The sequence below is a fragment of the Andrena cerasifolii genome, chromosome 2, assembly GCF_050908995.1.
Source record: "Andrena cerasifolii isolate SP2316 chromosome 2, iyAndCera1_principal, whole genome shotgun sequence".
NCBI lineage: Eukaryota > Metazoa > Arthropoda > Insecta > Hymenoptera > Andrenidae > Andrena > Andrena cerasifolii.
In genome coordinates this window covers 18,790,968-18,810,347 of record NC_135119.1, presented here as the reverse complement: position 1 = coordinate 18,810,347, position 19,380 = coordinate 18,790,968, and the positions used below count along the sequence as shown (strand labels likewise).

General features: G+C 45.3%; 1 protein-coding gene across 4 annotated transcripts in view; it reads left to right on the top strand.

The window, feature by feature from the left end:
- The window catches only part of LOC143378583 (klarsicht protein), a 147,221-nt gene that overhangs the window by 118,252 nt on the left and 9,589 nt on the right, over window positions 1-19,380 (top strand). For all 4 annotated transcript variants that reach the window (XM_076830401.1, XM_076830402.1, XM_076830403.1 and 1 more), the window contains 3 exons: window positions 5,732-5,895; window positions 7,964-8,165; window positions 17,932-18,311. In XM_076830401.1, coding sequence (XP_076686516.1) covers window positions 5,732-5,895; window positions 7,964-8,165; window positions 17,932-18,311 — 746 coding nt within the window. The remainder of the gene's footprint in view (window positions 1-5,731; window positions 5,896-7,963; window positions 8,166-17,931; window positions 18,312-19,380) is intronic.

Sequence of the window (19,380 nt, the reverse complement as noted above, 5' to 3'; positions counted from 1 at the left end):
ATCGCGTGTAAACGAACGGTGGCAGTGAAACGTACCGATTCAGCGTTGAACACCGTCAATACGAATCGGCTCGGCTGGCGGGACGATCGTCGGCGGGTTGCAGGGCGCCGGGGGGCGGCCGGTGTGCATTTGAAATGCGCGACATACGACGAAAAGCGCGACGGAATGAGCGAGTGGCGGAGCGCGGCGTGCGCGCGCGAATCAGAATGGAATGTCCCGCGTGTGTATTATGCATTCGTAAACAGGCTTCAATCGAGCCCGGTACACACTATTGCGGACGGCCGCGGTGCGACGGCTGGCGCATGCCACGACTCGATTAGGCGCATCCACGGCCCCCGCTGATTACGTTATTGCGTAATTCCAGACGAAACGCGGCGTCTCGCGCGTTTCGATATTCCGCTCATTAGCGATCGTTCGCGCTTAGCGGTGCGTGCCCCGCCTCTGGACATGCCTGTCTGCGCGCCGATCCGTGAGAAAACTACCGTCGCCCGACGAGGACCTGCGATCTGTGATTGGCGTGCACTTCTTTGTGCACGTAAAGTGGATGACTTGTTATTTCAGAGGGGTCACTGGTGCTGTATTATGTTTCCGTTGTTCTTCGATTCGTTCGATGGGGTTTCTGTGCTCTAGTAGATGTGGCGATCAGACACTTTCGTGCTTTGCTTGTGCACGATCTTAAATGTGCAATGCAGAGCGTTGAAAGTTACTTTGGCGCTGTGGAGTAGTTGAAGCTTGTGTAAGGTACAGGGTACGCGAAGGGTGCAGTGTATTTCATAAATGAAGGGTAAGGGGAGAAACAGAGAATGTCACGAAACAGCTTTATTGAGAAAATTATGTTATAATAGTTTAGTCCACCAGTGAAGAAGCAATGAATTTAATTTTCTTATGTAATTTCCTTCGCAAATAATATCTTGTTTTACCTGGACGACAGAAGCTTGAAGCTTATGCTCAGGCAAAGAATGGGGACATTCTGAATTTTGGTCTAGTGCAGAGTGAATATTTCCTGTTTTTAACTAACACCTATACCAAATATTCAACGTTATCTGACGGGGGTATTTGAACTTTACAACCCTCTGTGATTCGACAGTTCCGTAGTCCCAGTTGCCACCAACAAAACATCTTAATATATGAAGCAGAAAGTGTTTTTATGTTTGTCTGTCGCCTAAAAACTTTTGAACGATAAACTCTAGGACCACGAAATGAGCCTCAGCTCATTATGCCTAATTAATCCAGATGAACGTGACTGTTTTCACAAAAATAAAATAAATAAATAAAATATTTTTTTATAAAATCAGAACCTAAATTTCGGGCGAAGCCGAGCAGTAAAGCTAGTACTACGAATCGCCAAATCACGAAAAATGGACAGTCCTCCTTTTCCCCCTTACCCTTCGAATATATATATATAACTATTTTTCTTCGTGAGAACTTTATGTAAAGATTAAAGAAATAATTCCTCTCGTTAAGCATTCTTTCTCCTCAAGTAGTCACACAAGCGAACACACTTGCATCTTTCAACTATCCATAGACATTTCCTAAACCCTCATTCAGCAATTCAATCGCACTGTTTCTTATCAAATTCCCACTCTCGTGATATTTATCTTCCACTGTTCTAAATTCCGAAAAGGCGTCAGCCACCCACGTCAACCCTCTCCCCCAATGGCAAGCTCGATACCCCGATCAACTGCCCCAAAAAAGAAGCGTCGCCGGATAGCACGTCGAACCGACGAAAGTATCGATAAAAGCTCTACCCAGTCGGTGAAAAGTCCCTTATCGGTGGCATCTCGGCGCGACACGATTATCGAGTCCCCGTACATGGATTCCGCGCGCGTCCACGGGTAACGAACTTGCAGGCAGCTTAAGGCCTGCAAACGAGCCACGTACACAGATTCGACGACGTCGGCCAGGAAGCAGATCACGGGGCTGTAACACGGGGCGAGGTTAATCGCGAAAGGCTTTCGGGCTCGGAAGCTCGTTAGCCAACTCGTCGATACGGACAGCAACGCGGCCAGCCAGCTATTTCGAGTGGCAGCGCGTGCCTTTATTCGGCGCGATCGTTCGGGCATTACCCTGTTTTTCTTGCCTCCCCGCGGCGACCTTTAAAAAGCCCGCCAATTAAAATACTAGCGGGGCGGATCCGCGTTGCACGGCCAGATTCGCGGCCGCGCAAAAACCTAATTCCCTACTTCGGAAAGGGCTGCTGTCTGCGCGCCAACCTTCGCGTTCTTTTTTGTCTTCGAGTAGCTCGCGCCCTTGTACGTGCGAAGGGCGATAAAGGTTACTGCGAGTGGATGGAAGATGGAGCGTGATTTTTTCGTTGTTTCATAGGGTTGGTACGTTTTCATTTTGTAGAAAACGATTCGAAGGCGTAGAGATGTAGATTTAGGGTACTGTGGATTAATTAAATATTGGCCATTATTCCAGTAACCATCTGAAAGCACCCTGTATCGCAGTTATCGGTGGTACCAATTGTTCCGTCTAAGAGGAGAAGAGAGGTAGCGGCGGCTCGTGGCCTCATAGGCATGCAGCGGCCGAACGCTCGCCGACCGCTCTGTACACCGAATTCGAATCAATTGATTGGCTGTTGATTGGAAATTGAATTAGATCGGAATGTGCGTGTCTCTGCGGGCGGGGGATAGGAAGAGGAGGGAAAGCCCGTAAAAGGGGTGGGCTGGAAAGAGAGAGGGTGATGTAGGGTTGCTCCAGAGCGTAGCCTGGACCAGGGGCCCCCAAAGGGAAGGAGGCGATGTGGTGGGTGGTTACGGAAGAGGGGAACGGGCACGGAGCGGCTGCTTCTGCCTTTGCAGTGTGCCCGGAATATCAATGCCAACCACTTTTCGTTGCGACCGCTGTCGGACAGCGGCGCAAACCAACGTCGTTCTTTCTCCCTTTGCCTTGCTCCTTCCATCTCTCTCTCTCAGTCTTTCGAATTTTACGCACACACCGGCTCGGACGACCGCTTTTCACGCGTCTGACCTCTTTGATACCGTGCCCGGAATCACGCCTGTATCCGTCGTTTACTCGTGCTCGGATTTCCATAAATTATTGGCTCCCACGAAGACTATCGATTCGTGGCTGCCTTCAGACTTGGCGTGTCACGCGAGTGGAGGATACAGGGGTTGACAGTGGGGTTCTGAGGGTTCGGATAGTTTCTCTGTCTATGGCGCACGGCAGGCTGGAACGAGTAGCTACTTTATCAGGTGTGATTTTCTGGTTGGAGTAGGTCTGTAGGTTATGTAAGCTTCGGGAACTTAATTTTCAATTCTTTCAGGTAGAAAATCGTAGATTCTTTTATTCTGTAGAAAAGGGTTCTCAAGGTATAGAATTCACACACACGAATTTAATATAAAGGCAATGTGTAGAGATACAGTCTGTTCCACAAGAACATGCTCCTCGTGTCTCTGAAAGGAATCATTAGATTTAAAAAAAGTCTATATTGCCGAAAAGTACGTTTTATGTAGTGTTCCTGATTTCTCGATATTTTTTGTTTCTCGAGAAACCAGAAATGAGATCATATTTCTTGAGAATTCTCCAGAAATTGAAAAATATTGCAAAAATTATATTTTAGGAATAATGTTGATAATTTTTATGAAAAACACAAGAAAACTTTAACTAAATGATTATTCCTGTCTAATTTATACAAAACTTGTGTAAATGAAAAAATAGGTATTAAATATAATTGGTGAATTTATTTATTTAATGCAAAATTTGTACAAAGCGAAACATTACTTTTTGGTTTTAAAATTTATTTTTAAAGTACAGGGCCGTGGCTTCGAGGAGACTGAACAGAGTGGCAGTATTTTACTCACATTCTATGAGAGTAACTGCTGCTGACATTTTCCATTCACCACTAAATACATAGGGTAAACCAACCAGTGAATGACCATTGAGCAAAGAAATGTCAATTATAAATTTAAACATTATTATATGTTTATAAATGGAGAGTAGTTGCACTATTAATATCCTATATTCTTAGTTACGCGTATTAAGCAAATATTAATAAGTACAATTCTTATTAAAAGTATGCTGTCATTTACTGGGCTTCTACACGTTTTGCATTTTATAATTGTTTTTTTTTTAAATTACGATAAGAATAAGTAATTATTTTTATAGCAATTTCAAGAAAATTAGATTTAAATGCAATTTCAACAGTTGCTTTGTTGTTATACATAAATATATTCAAGTATTAATCCCAAAGGTCCATAGATTCAACAATTCGGTCATTCGCTGGTTGGTTTACCCTACTACAATTCCACGAGAAACCCTCGCGCGCCACTGCGTCTAAGTAGTGCCACCCGTAACTAGTCAGCCGCAGCCAGGCCTCATTACGTCTGACCTATATCCGCTGTATCTACTCCGTCGCAGCAAAGAACATTCCCCTTCTTGCATCAAACAAAACAATCCTACCTACATTTTCTGAATATTTAAAAGACCATTCCACGCGGCATCCTAAAAGCTTGTAAAACATTCTTTTCTTAATCGCAATCCCGAAACATTCAATTTAGAAAGAAAGCAGGGGACCACCTCCGCTGGAAATTCGCCTTGAACGATCAACCATTCGACAGAGATCGGTGTACAATATAAATGCAAGAAGGAAACAGTAGTAAATTCCGTAGTTTCCACTGCGGCGCGGGGGAGGAATTACTCCGGGAGCACGGAAGGAGAGTCGTGGCGGAGGACGTAAGACGTCGGAGACGTTCTCGCGATGACCGCAAGGACGAGCTTTACGAGCTCTCTCGAACTCTCCTCGTCACGCGACGAGCGAGAGAAATGATGCGCAGGGGGCACGGAAGACGCGCTGCAAGAGAAAGAGGAACAACACCGGGGAGGCTCTCGTTTTCGTTCTCTTACGCCCCGCGTCGCCGTCGTAAACCCGGGTTTATTTATGCGGCTCTCGTCGGTCGCCTCTCCTGTAGCAGGACGACGGGGACGTGACAACGTGACGTGGTTACTCCATCGTCTACCGTGCGCTCTTACAACCCTTATAGTTCAGTTATGCTTTTCCTGATAAACGCGCGCTTATTTTCGCTCCTTATGCCGTTCCGTCTAGGCCAAAGAAACCTGGACGTCGCGGTAGGTCATATGCCTACCGAAGGCTTAGGGTTGTTCTTTGGTTGGCCTCCAACGTGCAGGCTGGAGAGTTCAATGCTTTTTTCATGCTGTGACACATTGGATTGATTAATTAACGTTTCTAGTGGCGCGAGGTTTTGGAAGATGCTCCTTTAACTCTTGGACTGTGGATAGGTCGACCTCACCTCGTATGGAGGGTGAATCTTACCCCATTATTTCATCATGTACACCTCGGAATAAGTTTTTATATTAGAATCTAAAATCCATCTTCTTGAAGAAGCAGTACATGTGGCTCGATATTTAAAACGCATCATATGCCAGTGGATCGCTTCTGCGGGGAAATTTTTGCGCAAAGCGAGCTTCAAGCTTTCGAAGTTCTTCAGAAAATATTAAACGAGTATAAGTATCAAAGAGGGAAAATCCTTTACTGCTGGCAAAATAAGCTTCCGTACCTTCGGCAATATCTTAAGGCCATTATTCTCCTAGCAGGTCGAGTTGCTTTATTCCCACTGCAAGAGATATACAGTGCACTTCCTTTGGTCTACCTCTGTGACCAGTTTATACATCACTCGCACCCCAAACGCGGGCCCTCCGCAAGAGCGGGACAATTCGTTTGAGTTAGCCGCAGAAGGCGGCCACTAAAAATGTATATTTAATGTTCCAGGCCGAACTGGCTGCGTTGAGGGATCGCAAGGCGGCGATGCTGGCGCTGAACGTCTCTACGCACAGACTGATCACCGATCTCGGTAGCTCCGCGTCGTTCATCTACACGGCTTTGAAGGACGGCGTGGCGGACTTGTACCGCGTCTGGGACGAGACCTTCCAAAAGTGAGTACTACTCAACGTGTAATTATTCAAGCTAACGTGGATCTTTTAATCTTAATTACTATTGAGAAAACGAGTGGTGTGAAGACGAGCATCCTTCGACTGATATTCAAAAGTAAGCAGAGCTTTGTCTAGAAGATTGCACTAGGTTGCCAGGGAATAGGTGTATGTATTGGAGTAGGAACTTTTAGGTACGATTAGGGGCTAACGACATTTGCAATTCTTCGACGTCTTCCGTGTGTTCCTTTCCCCACCGTTCCGTGGGGCGGTGGGATAGCTGGTTTAGGATCATTGACTGACCGTTCGCTAGCCGGCGCGTGACGTTGGGCAAATATTATGAGAGGCAATGAAGCCTCCAGAGTAAACACACCAGGATCCGTGGACACAGCATAGGTACCGGCAGCGGGGGCTCAGATCTTTGGGATTTTGACCCGTGTCACGGGATTACTAGTTTTAGCTGGGATCGCCAGTTTAATCTCGGATATTTCTAAAGTGTCCGGCACACCAAAGGAACGCCTATTTGGACGTTGTTCGTTCGGGGTACATTACGACGTGAAAGTTTGTCGTCGGTAACGACATAAGTGACGGGAATTCTGAGAATCGAGTATTACACAGATATTTCCTTAACCATGCTTCCTAAACTATTTCTTCCCTCGTGAACACATCTTCGTACGATGTGAGTAAAGAACAGTAGTAATTTAAATGACTGCTGAGATGATAGCAAGTTTCAAGATGATAATAAAGTTCGTTAATATCTGGTAGAATTTTTGTTCACTAATCTTCCTTGGTGGCTAAATTCTTTCATCAGCTAGATGCGCATCTGCGAACCCCACGAAAGTATCTCAGGCGGATAAGCAATCACGGACCTTGAAATTGATACGTGCTCCGAGCAAACAGCACGTCGCAAGCGTAACAGTCCGGAATCGCGTTTTAATTGCCGTATGAGCGCTTGATTCCCCTGTCTGATGGGGGTCTGACCCATGCAAAGGGGTTTACCACTGACCCACTGGGGTTTTGCAAAGGTCGACCCTGCTCCCCAGAAATTCCTATTCTTTGCACGAGCGCGCGCGACTCTTCCGTACAACGTACAAATCGCCCGATGACACTCGACACTTCGTTCCTTCAACGAACCATCTCGCTACTGTTTCAATTCAATTTGGCTCACCTGAAAACTGTACTACCGCATTTCACTGCCGCGTCGACTACTGCAATTCACTGCCGTTCCTTATGATCCTTCGTCTATTCATATCTGATTATTCAGTGTAATGTCAGCTGCGACTTATTTCTTTTCGTTTCTCCGCTAAATTAAGGCAACCTTTCGACATTGCACGCCAATGTGGAGTGTTCGCGAGACCACTTTCCCTCGATCTGTTCGCGTGCAAGCCCGAGGGTGTTCAGATTGAACCGGGGTAAAGTGTTTTTATTTGCCCGATAGTGTGCCATCGGGGAGATCCGCTAATAATTTGCCGCCTTACTGTTTGCCGAGAGGCTTTGCCTTCGTTCCACTTTTTATTATGTTGACCCGCCGCGCGATTTTGCCCCATTCGATTCTGTTGGCCGCTTTCACGCCGATTCCACAGAATCGGGAACAGCGGATGTTTATCGACGTGGTCGATTGCTGAGTAGACAGGGAATCTAGCGTTCAATCAAATGAAATATCAGATTTCACGTTACAATGTTTTTGTACTGTCTCGTAGATGTCTGTTGTATTATCTTTGCGCATAAAATTATATACTAGGAGTCCAGGAGACGAAAACTTTAATTGGTGTCACAAATATCGAGAATTCCGAAGAGAAATGCTGCGGCAAGTAGTGCGGTCGATATTTTCTCGCACTGTAAATTAATAAGGATACAGTGGCGCAGAAGAATGCGCGAATTAGTCCAATTAGAATTGCTTGTCTCTTGGCCCTTTCCCTGCCACCTCGTTTCCCCTGCTATTTATTCACACCACTTGTGATGTAAAGCCAAATCAGAATGACAAGGACAATTGATTTGCATTCTCACAAAGTTTCCCGCAAGTTGCATAAATTTCATCTGGTATACTCTAAACCGCGTTTGTGTATCTTTTCAGGGGCAATCAACAACTGTGCGCCCTGCAAGCCGTCCAACAGTTTAGTAGTCGTTTGGCGGAGCTTCAGTGCGCACTACGAAGGGATAAGGATACCCTTGCAGTTCTGGATGTGGCCCTCCAGGCAGGTGCCACGTCAGAAGTGGCTTCGTCTGTTCGTCACGTCGCCAGGCTACTGTCCGAAAAGCAGGACATCAATGTTCAGGTAAGAACACTTCAGACTTCGCATCCTCAAATTACCTTTGCTGATTACCATCATTGATTTCCTCTTCAAATTCACTACTTTCGAAATTACACAAAACGACCCAACAAAATAGGACATTCTGCGTATAATTAATAAAGTGAACACAAGATACGAATAAATTAATTGTGGAGCGTGCAGTCGTTTGGAACATCTTGGTTGTCAAGATGGAGGCTGGTGTGTTAGAAGGATCTAGGGATCTTGCGAGGGTTGGTATTGTCAACATGATTAAGGGGGCAGACCACTGTAACGGTCCGAAATGTAAGGGTATTTTCGGGAATTTATTTCAACCAAACAACTGAAGTAAATCAATGTATTGCTTAGTACAGTTAATAATGTACATATCGAAGTGTAAGAAAAAATTTTATTCAATGAAATTCATAAATTCGTTTCCTGTATACTCTTCGTCAAAATTTGCGCTGCGGCAAAATCGTGCTTGTCGCGTTGACAGTGCCCAGGCCATATGGTTAATCCGAATTCAAGAAGACAAAAATATTTAGAAACTAGAAGAATCCCACCTCTATTACATGACGATCAAAAAAAGTCAAAATCGCAAAAGATTACAAAATGGTGGACCACTGAAAAAAAACATGTTTCGGGGTTACAAAATTGGGGAAATGTTGATAAAAACAATAGAAGCAGGTCGTTAATTGAAAAAAAAACTGATCGTCGCGTAATAGCGACGAGTTTTTCGTACAATAAATGCCCTTGCTCGTGTCAATTGGACGTATAGTTTTCTCTGTAGACTGTCAACGCGGTTGAAAAATGTCATTCTGAGGAAAACGCGTTCAAAGTTCCGAGCGGCTCACAAGGGAAGATCCCGAACCCGAAAATTCAAAAAATTCTGAAACTTTGTGAATATGTAGGGGATTTCCTCCTGATTACAACGCAATTTTTGTTTGCTGCCCAAATTCACTCCCAGGGGGTGTAATTGACCCCTGAAAATCCGGTTATTTTCCGATTTTTTGTTATAACTCGTGAAGTGAAAAATATTTTTTTTTTACGAAATGATAGATCTAATTAAAAGAACTAACTTTTGTCTTGAAACTTTTTTTTTATCTCTTACATTTTGCGAGTTATAACACAAAATCTGAAAATAGCCGATTTTTCGGTGGTTGATTTCACCCCCTTCGAGTGAATTTGGGCAGCAAACAAAAATTGCGTTGTAACCGGGAGGAAATCCCGTACATATTCACAAAGTTTCAGAATTTTTTGAATTTTCGGGTTCGGGATCTTCCCTTGTCAGTCGCGCGCTTGACATCGCTTCACGGAAAATACTATATCTCCCTCAATTTTGCGAATTTCTTCATAGAATTTTAAAAGAGCATTCTTTCGAAACTTGCGTCTTTCAGAAAAGGTGAAAAAGAAAAATCGATTTTTCCGATTTTTTACAGTGGTCTGCCCCCTTAAGTCTGAATTACTTTGCTACAGACGTTTCACTGTATTTCAAATCGCGACAGAATCTACACCCCCATTTCCCTCAGTTTCTCAGCCGCAGCAAATGATTTCGTATTCCCGAGAAACGTCCATCTTTACACCACCATTCAATTCGTTCAATGACACGTTGTAAGCGTCTCGGGAACGAGTGCAGATCAGTAATCGTGGAAAATGGTTGGACGATAAAATTTTTCAGTGCCGCATGAAAAGTGTCGGAAGTGATTCCGCTAGAGCAGGGAATACGTCGTAACGTTTTATTTCATGAACATCTGGCCCTCCATGCTGGTGAGACTGAAACGCGTAAGCAGTTAACAGGGTTACAACGTTAATGCTGCGGCATACCGATCTCTGCTGTTAGTCTGGCTATAATTCCCCGATGTAGTCGTCGCATTTCATTCGAGTTAGTCACTCATCGATCACTTGCAAGCTCTACACGAAGTACCACTGAAATTCTAACATTCAACTCCCTGTATTTTCATCGCAATTTGCAAACCTCCAGCAACTGAGCATAATATGTTATCACCTCTATCTCCACTTCTTACTTAAATCACACGATACAATACTTATTAACAGTTATAGAAAACACTCAGCTCTACCGCCAATTTCACCTGGCGTCACACAAGCACAACGACGAGAGTTGTACGGGATATAAAATTGTCTTCCACGTTGGAATAGCAAGCACCTGAGCGCACTATCTGCCTTCGAATCCCAGTGTTGACCAATTCCATCGCGACGTACGTGTACGTCGTCCGCCTATTTGGCGTGACGATTAGAGGAATGGCTAAAGGGAAGGACTCGGATGCGGACAAGGTCCGCTAACTGCTCACACACGAAGCGTTTTGCATCGTGATCCACGTTTCCACTGGGATAATAGCTATCCTCCACTCAGCGAGTCGGTCCTTTGCATCCCTCATACTTTGATCACGCCTTTCCTCCTTTATTTCGCTGCTACGATACCTATTACCGCGTCTAAGGGGCTCTCGCTCTTGATCGTGCTTCTTCCTCGGAGATTGCCTCGGACCTTCACGCGCGAGAACCATTTGGATGTTGGATCCGGCCAAGGGATTACGTTTCTGCGTTTCATGGCGTATTGGTGGTACTCTGGCGGCTGAAGGGAGCAGGTAGGGGTGTGGGATAATTGTTTTGGTAATTGTGAGTGCGTTTGCTCATTAATGATTGAATCCTTTACGAGGTTTATTTTTATAATTTGCAATCAGAATAGTACTGTATTATATTCTGTGCGCGTGAAGTGTACTGTCATGTTCAGAAATTATTCAGTAACATTACAGCTGCTTTAAAGTTTATGGAAACTTGGGTAATAACGCTACGAATGCTCTTAAGTTCTGAGAATTTTTTAAAAGAACTCCAAACATTGTTACTCAACGCCAAACACATTTTGTTCCCCCATCGAAAGTTTTCCTGGTTTATCTGCTACTTAAATTCACAGGCTCATCTGCTGTCGATCGTTGAATGTGAGCGAAACTCGACCGTGTGTCCCTCGTTTTTCCATTTTGCACTCGAACGACGAAATTCTTGCCAAAACCGTTCAGTCGACATATTCCCACGGCATCCTTGATTTTCAATCGGTTAGATAGCTGCCAGCAATTATTCAACGTCCTTGGATGGGATAACGGTTCCCAGGGGCATCGCTTGTGTGCATAAAACCATTTCCCCGCTTAGATTGGGCGAGCAGAGGGGCTCTGGGGGATGTACGGTTGTTCTAAGGAAGACGAGATTATAAGGCGAATCATGTTTATTGGTTCGTCTTCTCTGTTCCGCGCGGAAAACTTCTTGCCCGGCCCTGTTTTTGTCCCGAAGTGGCATCTGACGGTAAAGGATCCTTCCCAGCGGGATTGGAAGAGCACTGTGCCTGGCATAACGGATTCAAATTTTTCGAAAATATAGAATACTCCTGGAAAAACGTGTATTAATCTTGAAAACACTTCTCTCCATTACCTTCGCGACACTATTCGCTTACGAATTCTATTCCTTTCGTAAAATTTCACACCTGAATCGGTTCTCGGAACCACAATGTATGGAAATTTTATTTGCAAAGATTAACCAGCAACAGGGTTAGCAAAACTTTTACAAAGAAAATCGCCCTTCGCTGTCGCTAATCCGAAAGGAACCTTCACACTTCTGAGCCCCAAGAAGTTTATTTTATGCACCAGCGATCTGCTAGTGGGGCAGGCTATCCGGAAGTAGCGGGAAGGGAGAGAAGGGGTGAGATGAGAGGGGGTACGTTTGACAGATGACACTTGTCGATATCGTGTCTCGGTTAAACGCCATCGCATCCCCCCTTATTTCCACCATATCCGTCTTGCATTTGCATATAAAGTAAATCTGGCAAGGTCGGCCTCCTTCGGTTCGCCCACTTTATGGACTTAAGGAGAAAAGTAGCTCGAGGTGAAGCAGGTGGCAGGTTCGTTATCACCACTTCCGATTGCCCTAGCCCCGTGCTCCGATTGTCAAGAGCGAGAACGCGTCGCCCGCGATATTTCCACGTCGAGGTTGCTCATTTTTTTCCTCCACTGCCACGCGATTAGAATAACTGGTCGCGCACCGCCGCTCCACCTACTACGTTGGACCGAGGAAGTCGATTTCCTTCTGCACTGCCTCGTTCCCGGTTCGGTTTCAGTGTTACTTTCGTTCCTCCGTGTACTGGCTGTCGAATAATTTTCCTTCTGATAATACTCGGTGGACAGACAAATTTGTGATCTCGTCCGATGAGGAGTTAACTTCCAAGACGCAGAAATATACTGTGCTCGAGAATGAGCAAATTCGGATTCGAATTCTTCCATAATCCCGCGTTGATACTTTCTCCATATAAAAGCTGTGCAAAGGAACTAAGAATGAGGCCCCCCGCCCACTCGTTACGAATTCCTCAGCGAGCGCAGTAACGCGGAAATGATTCGCGATACAGCCAGAGAAGAAACGGGGATCTCGCGAGAAGGCGCGGAGCAAACAGTCGCCAGGTCGCCAGTTCCAATTGTCCTCGGCGCTTATTTCGCCTGTCTGGAAGACGTATGGCTCGCGACGCGATATTTTTACCCTAACAAAGGTAAGAACGGTGCCTAGGGGTGGCGCTCGCGACCCCGCTCCCCCCTGCCCCTTCCTCGACTCGCGACTCCGCTTGAACGTATTCAAACTCCCGTCAAGACGGAATAATCCGCGCAGCCTCTCGGCCCCGCCGATCTACAACACTCGGGGGGATAATTTCATGCACTCGACGTTACATCCTTCTTTCTTCTCGCCTCGATACGGCGACCCTTTAACCAAGCAACGAACGAAGAAACGCTGCCGGTCGCGCGACAAAGTGCTCGACATTACGACCGTTCCCATTCTCTCCCCTCGCTTCCTCCATCCTGGCTCTGCCCTTCGAAGGTGGGAACGGGAGGAGCGGATAATGGGAGGAGGAATTCCGATTGGAGCGATAAAACCAGCGCGGGGGTGGCACGAGATGTGGAACGGTAATAGTACTGCCGATTCCGCCAGTGTTTGCTTCTCTGCGAGAGGCGAAGCTGGTCAATTAGTTCTAACTTGGTATTATTCTTTGCTGGCCTCGACTTATTGCGCCCCCTCAGCGTCAATCTTCCTTTTATTTCTTTAAACTCCCTATACGATTCTGGCCATCGGGCTCTGGACCACCAGGATCCAACGCAATCCACTTTAACTTCTCTCCGAACTGTCCTCGTTTCGTGGTAACAACACGTAGGCTACATTTTTAATCGAACGCATCCTCATTGTTCCTCTGCATGCGCGATCCCGGGGACCGATCCTTGGTGGCTCCGGTAAATGTTCAATTCGAGGCGGACTCGCGATCCTGGCACCGTTGGCCGCGAGGAAATCCATAAATTTTGATAGGCATTAAATAAAATATTAGCCCGCGTGGCGGAGACGGCGGAGCAGAGGGTAGGTGAGGTTTTAGGGTCACATACGGCCTGGTCCGAGTCGCCGTTCGGGGGTGTCGGCTACCTTCGGGACCACCCTAGGGAGCTAGGATCGTTAATCGCCCGAACGATTCCCTTTCGCCTCACGTACGGGAATGGACCGTGGAATCAGCGTAAAAATACAAATTTAATATCCGAGCTGGATCGCCCGACTGACCAGTTGTAGCCCGCGGGTACACCGATGTCGACGAGCCGAACTCTCTACGTGGACCAGAAGCTAACGGACTGAGCCCGTTGATTAACACCACCGGCCTGGCCGTTGTCGCGCAAAAGATGGACGGTGTGTTGTCATATTTAGGTACCTGCTGGTAGACTCCCCTTTCTCGATCGTTCTCACTTTGCTCGCAACCCCGTTGAGTGACAAGTAGAGACGTTTAACCCTTTCAGCACTGTGGTACTTGATCTAAGGGACGTTCCACGCGAAATCGGGCACTTTTTGGAGTAACATTTCGGATGTGGCTGAAATTTTAATATGTTGTAGTCTTTAGGGATATATAAACATATCTCGATGGATTTTTGACAATTTTGAAAAATGGCGATTTTACAGCTGTTTGAAGGTAAGTGCTAACTTTTTTTTAAATAGATTATAACTATGGAAGTAGTAAACGGATGGAGATGAGGTTTACGGCGATTTGTAGAAAAGACATTGAAGTTTTGAGAAAAAATTATTTCAGTTTCAGAAACAATTTTTTTAACCATTTTTGTGCAATTATTTTAAACAAATGCAGTTTTTTAACAAGGGGCGCGATTTTAAAAATCTGAAAAAGAACAGAATATAGTTCTATCCTTCCCCTTCATGGGCTAATGGTAAAAAATACGGGCATTTTAAAATTGGCTTTGTAAAAATTGCCGAAAGTTGACGCTGCGTCGCCCAGCACCGGCTCGACTGGTCGGACCGTGCGGTACCCGCAGCAGCCAAGCGGCTATACCTGATATTCTTATACAGGATTCTCGAAAATGGTAAGTATTTGAAAAAAACTATCCAACATAATAGTTAAAAAAATTTGTTTCTGAAACTCAAATAATTTTTTCTTAAAACTTCAATGTCTTTTCTACAAATCGCCGTAAACCTCATCTCCATCCGTTCACTACTTCCATAGTTATAATTTATTGAAAAAAATTTATCACTTACCTTCAAACAGCTGTAAAATCGACATTTTTCAAAATTGTCAAAAATCCTTCGAGATATGTTTATATATCCCTAAAGACTACAACATATTCAATTTTCAGCTACATCCGAAATGTTACTCCAAAAAGTGTCCGATTTCGCGTGGGAATGTCCCTAAATCAGCTGTTTTCAGCAGTCATACACTCTCCAGAAGTTCCGAAGAAGAATCACTCTCATTTACTAGTTGTACATATTGTATTATCAGCATTACTGTTTATTAGTTATTTCTTTAGACTGTGAAAATTCTGCGTCTTAAAACATACAGGGCGTTTCCAGAGAATGGTTACAGGGAACTGACTCCCAGCTCACAACAGAACCAGAAACTACCGGTCTTATTTTCCCTCCCTCAGAAGTTCACCTCGGCGTTCCTCGCCCAACACCCGGCAGCAATTTTACCACGCGTCTTCCCTCCTCCATCTGCCTGCCCTTTAGTCCGTTACATTAGTTTCGTTCCCGTCGCCAAGTCCTAATTATACGCGGCGATCGAATTAGACGGGTCTAATTATACCGTCGGGGTGGAAGTAATACGTAAGCGGATACACTGCTTCGACACAACCTCTGCATTTATTTTCCTTCGGCTGGCCAGTTCGGGATCGCGAATCTTGGACTTGAAACTGTTAGCGGGGGCAGTCCATCGGTGCGCCAGCCTCTGTGGGTCGAGATGACAAGCGGTATATTCGTAAGGGTTGCTCCTCGGCCTGGCCGGGAGCGAGAGCCTCGCTACGGGCTGCAATCCTCGGCCGGAAATAAGGAATTCTCGCAGTTTTCTTCTACGTGATTGGTCCTTCGGGCGGTGTGGATTCTGACTCGGCTCTCACTTCGTACCTACTATCCGTTATACAAGAGTATACCGACTTTATATATAGGTTAGGCCGTAGGTTGCTACTTGGTATGCGGATCGCGCTTTTCATTACCGGAGCCTCCTCTCCCCTCCCCGTCTCTGCGGCGCTGCAACAGCCTAAACCAACCCTCTCTTTCTTCCACCCCTCTTCTAGTTCGCCTTCAAACCCTCGCCCACACCTTCGATGCCTTCGTCCTCGTCTCGCAATCCTCCGCACCCTGCTCCACGCCACTTTTCTTTTTTTTTTCTTTTCTCTCTATCTCTCTCTCTCTCCTGCTTTTTACTATTACCACTGCTCTGTCTGGTATCAGCGTTTCGTGTCGCGGCTTCCTGTCCCTCCTTGCCCCCATTCGGGTTTCCCTGCTCGCGCCGGGGGCGAGCTAGTTCATATCGAGCCCAGAAACGGGTTACGTGACGCCTGGCACAGGTCATGACAAGGATCGGGGGATTGTTTTGGGGAAGATTGTCGTAGACGATGGTTTCTTCGAGAGAGAATTGAATGACGGGCGAGGCAAGGGATGTAGGGATTTGGTGGTTCCAGGGTTTTGTAATTTGGGGTAGCTGATCGGTGAACGAGTTTGTTTCTGATACAGTGGCTCCCATCTTGAATTATATCTTCAGTTCGTTAGTTTCTAGGTCCATTTTTGGGTGAATTTATCAAATCTGGCGCTGCCCGAAACAAAAATACTGCACGAAAAGCTAAATGAGTGCAGGTTCAGAATTTGCAATAAATCAGTTGGATTTGCATCAAACGTGCACCAAACGATGTAGAATTTTTTTTTACGTATATTACACGTCATAGTTCAAAAACTGTCAAAAATAGAGTTGCATCCCTGCTGCTGCAAGGTCCTCAATTGTGTTTAACTTCCAATTTCAGTGTCTCTTTTAGCCATAGGTACACTTTGTATCTTTTGGATAAAACAAAGCATACGATTCGTATTTTTCTCTTCTCTGAACACCGACCACCCGTCACCCGTTCGGCTGTAGGGTCAAAGGCAATTGTAGAAAGAACGATCTTGGCCTAAATCCTACCCGTGATTTATTATTTCTCTATAGAAAGGCAACGATACATTTCAACCCCCAATCAATTTTCGTGATTCATCGTGTTGTGTATTAGGATCCCGAGTGGAGCGATACTTTCCTTCTGTATTCTAGAAAAATTCTAAGACTCTCGTGTAAAACGACACCGCGAAATGTTGAATATTTCATATCGATTGGCAGAGCAGAATCTACCGAGGAGACGTCCTGTTTGACATCGTACGCCCCTGCAGCGCACCGTCTGCTTCCTTTCTTTCGTGCACCCCATCCTCCCCCTTTCTTCCTCTATATAATCGTCTTATACGCCTTCCGGTTGCCTGGCGGCAGTAACCAACACTGGATTATGCAATATTCGGTATCGTATTCTCTCGAGGGTATATTTATACCTATCAGCATCCCGTGATCTAATCAGCGGCACTGGTTAAGCACATCCTATCGTGATTTTCTGTGCAACCGATCGCTGGGAAGTTTTGAGCGTTGGTGGGCGAAAGTTTTGTTTAAAAAGATTTTTGAATTATAGCCTAGTATTCCAGCAGCTACTGGAATAGGATTTTACTAAAGAATAATGTATTTTAATCGAATTCACATTCACTGTACTCTTTAAAATTTGCTTCCACCTGTGGAAATTGGAATTATAGTATCTGTCGTTGTGGAACAGTGTTGTTACTACTTGATATATTCAGCTGAATATTGTAGACAGCTTTAATTTGAAGTGGAAAGAATAGGCAAGTGGTGCAAGTAGAAGTGCCCTATACGTGGTTGGATATAGTTCAATAATACCTATTTCGCGGGCGTCTAGCAATTCACTCCAACATGAATAATTACAACCATAAACCTTGTCACTAACAGTGGAGGATTTTAATACCAAACATAATCTTGTAGATTTATTATTCAGCATCAATCATTTACTATTAACATCAATCTAAACCTTTTACTCTCCACTCTCACATTACCACAAAATCACTGACCAATCTACAGTCGTTCCACTAACCACGCCGTGCAGTGCACACCCAGATATCCAAAATTGTAGACATTGTCGCTTAAGAAAAAACTCAATCCACCTATCCAAGAATTAAGTTCCAAGGGGCCTCGGAGCAAAACTTCGCACATCCCTTAATGTCCACATATATGATCCCCCGCCAGTACAAGAACTCCTGCGCAAGCATAAACACGAATATATCCGACCGCTACCCAATCCCTTTGACCAACCGCTGCCGTGATGAACGGAGCCGAGAAAAAAGGCCCCGCCGTTGGAGCAGCCAAACTCAAAGGCGGCTCGGTGTGTTCTTGTTGCAGAACGGGACAGTGCTGAAAGACGCGACCACAGAGGAGGTGAGCAGTGGGGTGCCGTCGAAATTCGGGGACGCGTCGCCGATCAGTCTGACGCAGGAAGGTGGCTCGCTCTCCGACAGCGGGATCTCCGACAGCGGAAGCGAGCAGGAGCTGAGCGAGCGCGAGCGACGGCTGGCTGCCCTTCGTCGGCTCACCCGCAGCCTGGAGAGCCAACTGGCACCGGGCAGCGAGGCGCTCACCGAACTCTGGAAGAGAGTCGAGGACGCCGAGACGGAGCTGCGGGATCTCCAAAAGCAGTGCCGGGAGCTGATCGTACGCACCGCTGCCAGCGTAGAGGCGCGTGCTGCGAAACGGACCAGCAGCCAGGTCCATCATTTCGTCGAGTGAGTGCCGTTTTTCACTTTCATTCGCTGCCCGACTGGGGAAAGAATCGACTCGGGCGATGGAGCGCGCGTGTCTCTGAGAGGGAAGGACTGTGAAAAATTTGAGGATGGTAGAAAGTGCAATACTGGAAATATTTATTGCCTCGCTCGAATATTTAGCGTCTATTACACTTAATTTAGCATTAGTACTCGGAAAGTACTTTGCGCGATTGTTGACTAGGCACACAGTGTCCGGTGATGCAATAAATATTTCTAGTACTGCAGCTGCTAGAATTTCGTGTTCAGTATGGTTTTGTTTAAGTGCATTTGTATGGTGTTCATTGGCTGGGGATAGAGACTAAAGTAGTGGGAGAGGGCTTTGTTCAATTTTGGGTTTAAGGATTCATGTATTCTCTTGTGCTCCCGAGCTTGAATTTTGGGAATTTGAAGTGTAGAAGGTTTTAGATATCAGTGAAATGAAGCAAGAGAATTTTGCTCGAGTCGATTCTTTCTTAGACACAAGGATAGTTACATTTTGTAGTTTGTTTATCGGTGATTCGGTGTCCTTTCCAACTATTCCTTTCTTTCTGAAGTCATTTACGATAAGGATTTTAAGATTTCAAAGTGGTGGAGTTAGCAGAAAGGAATGGACACGATACAGCACGTATATAAACGTAGATTAACAATAATACAAGAAATTAATTGCAATTGAATGTCATCACACATCTCCAAGCTGAAAATTCTCGTCGCTGACCGATGCCTTACTTTTTCCAACCTTTAAAAAAATTCTGAAACTGTGAAAATGTAGGGGATTTCCTCCTGATTACAACGCAATTTTTGTTTGCTGCCCAAATTCACTAGAAGGCAGTGAAATTAACCCCTGAAAATTCGGCTATTTTCCGATTTTGTGTTATAACTCCCAAACTGTAAGAGATAGAAAAAAGATTTCAAGACAAAAGCTACTTCTTTTAATTAGATCTAGCATTTGGTAAAAAATTATTTTACAATTCACGAGTTATAACACAAATTCGGAAAGTTTGCGCGAAAAATCGGGAGAAAATTCCCTACATATTCACGTAGTCTCAGAATT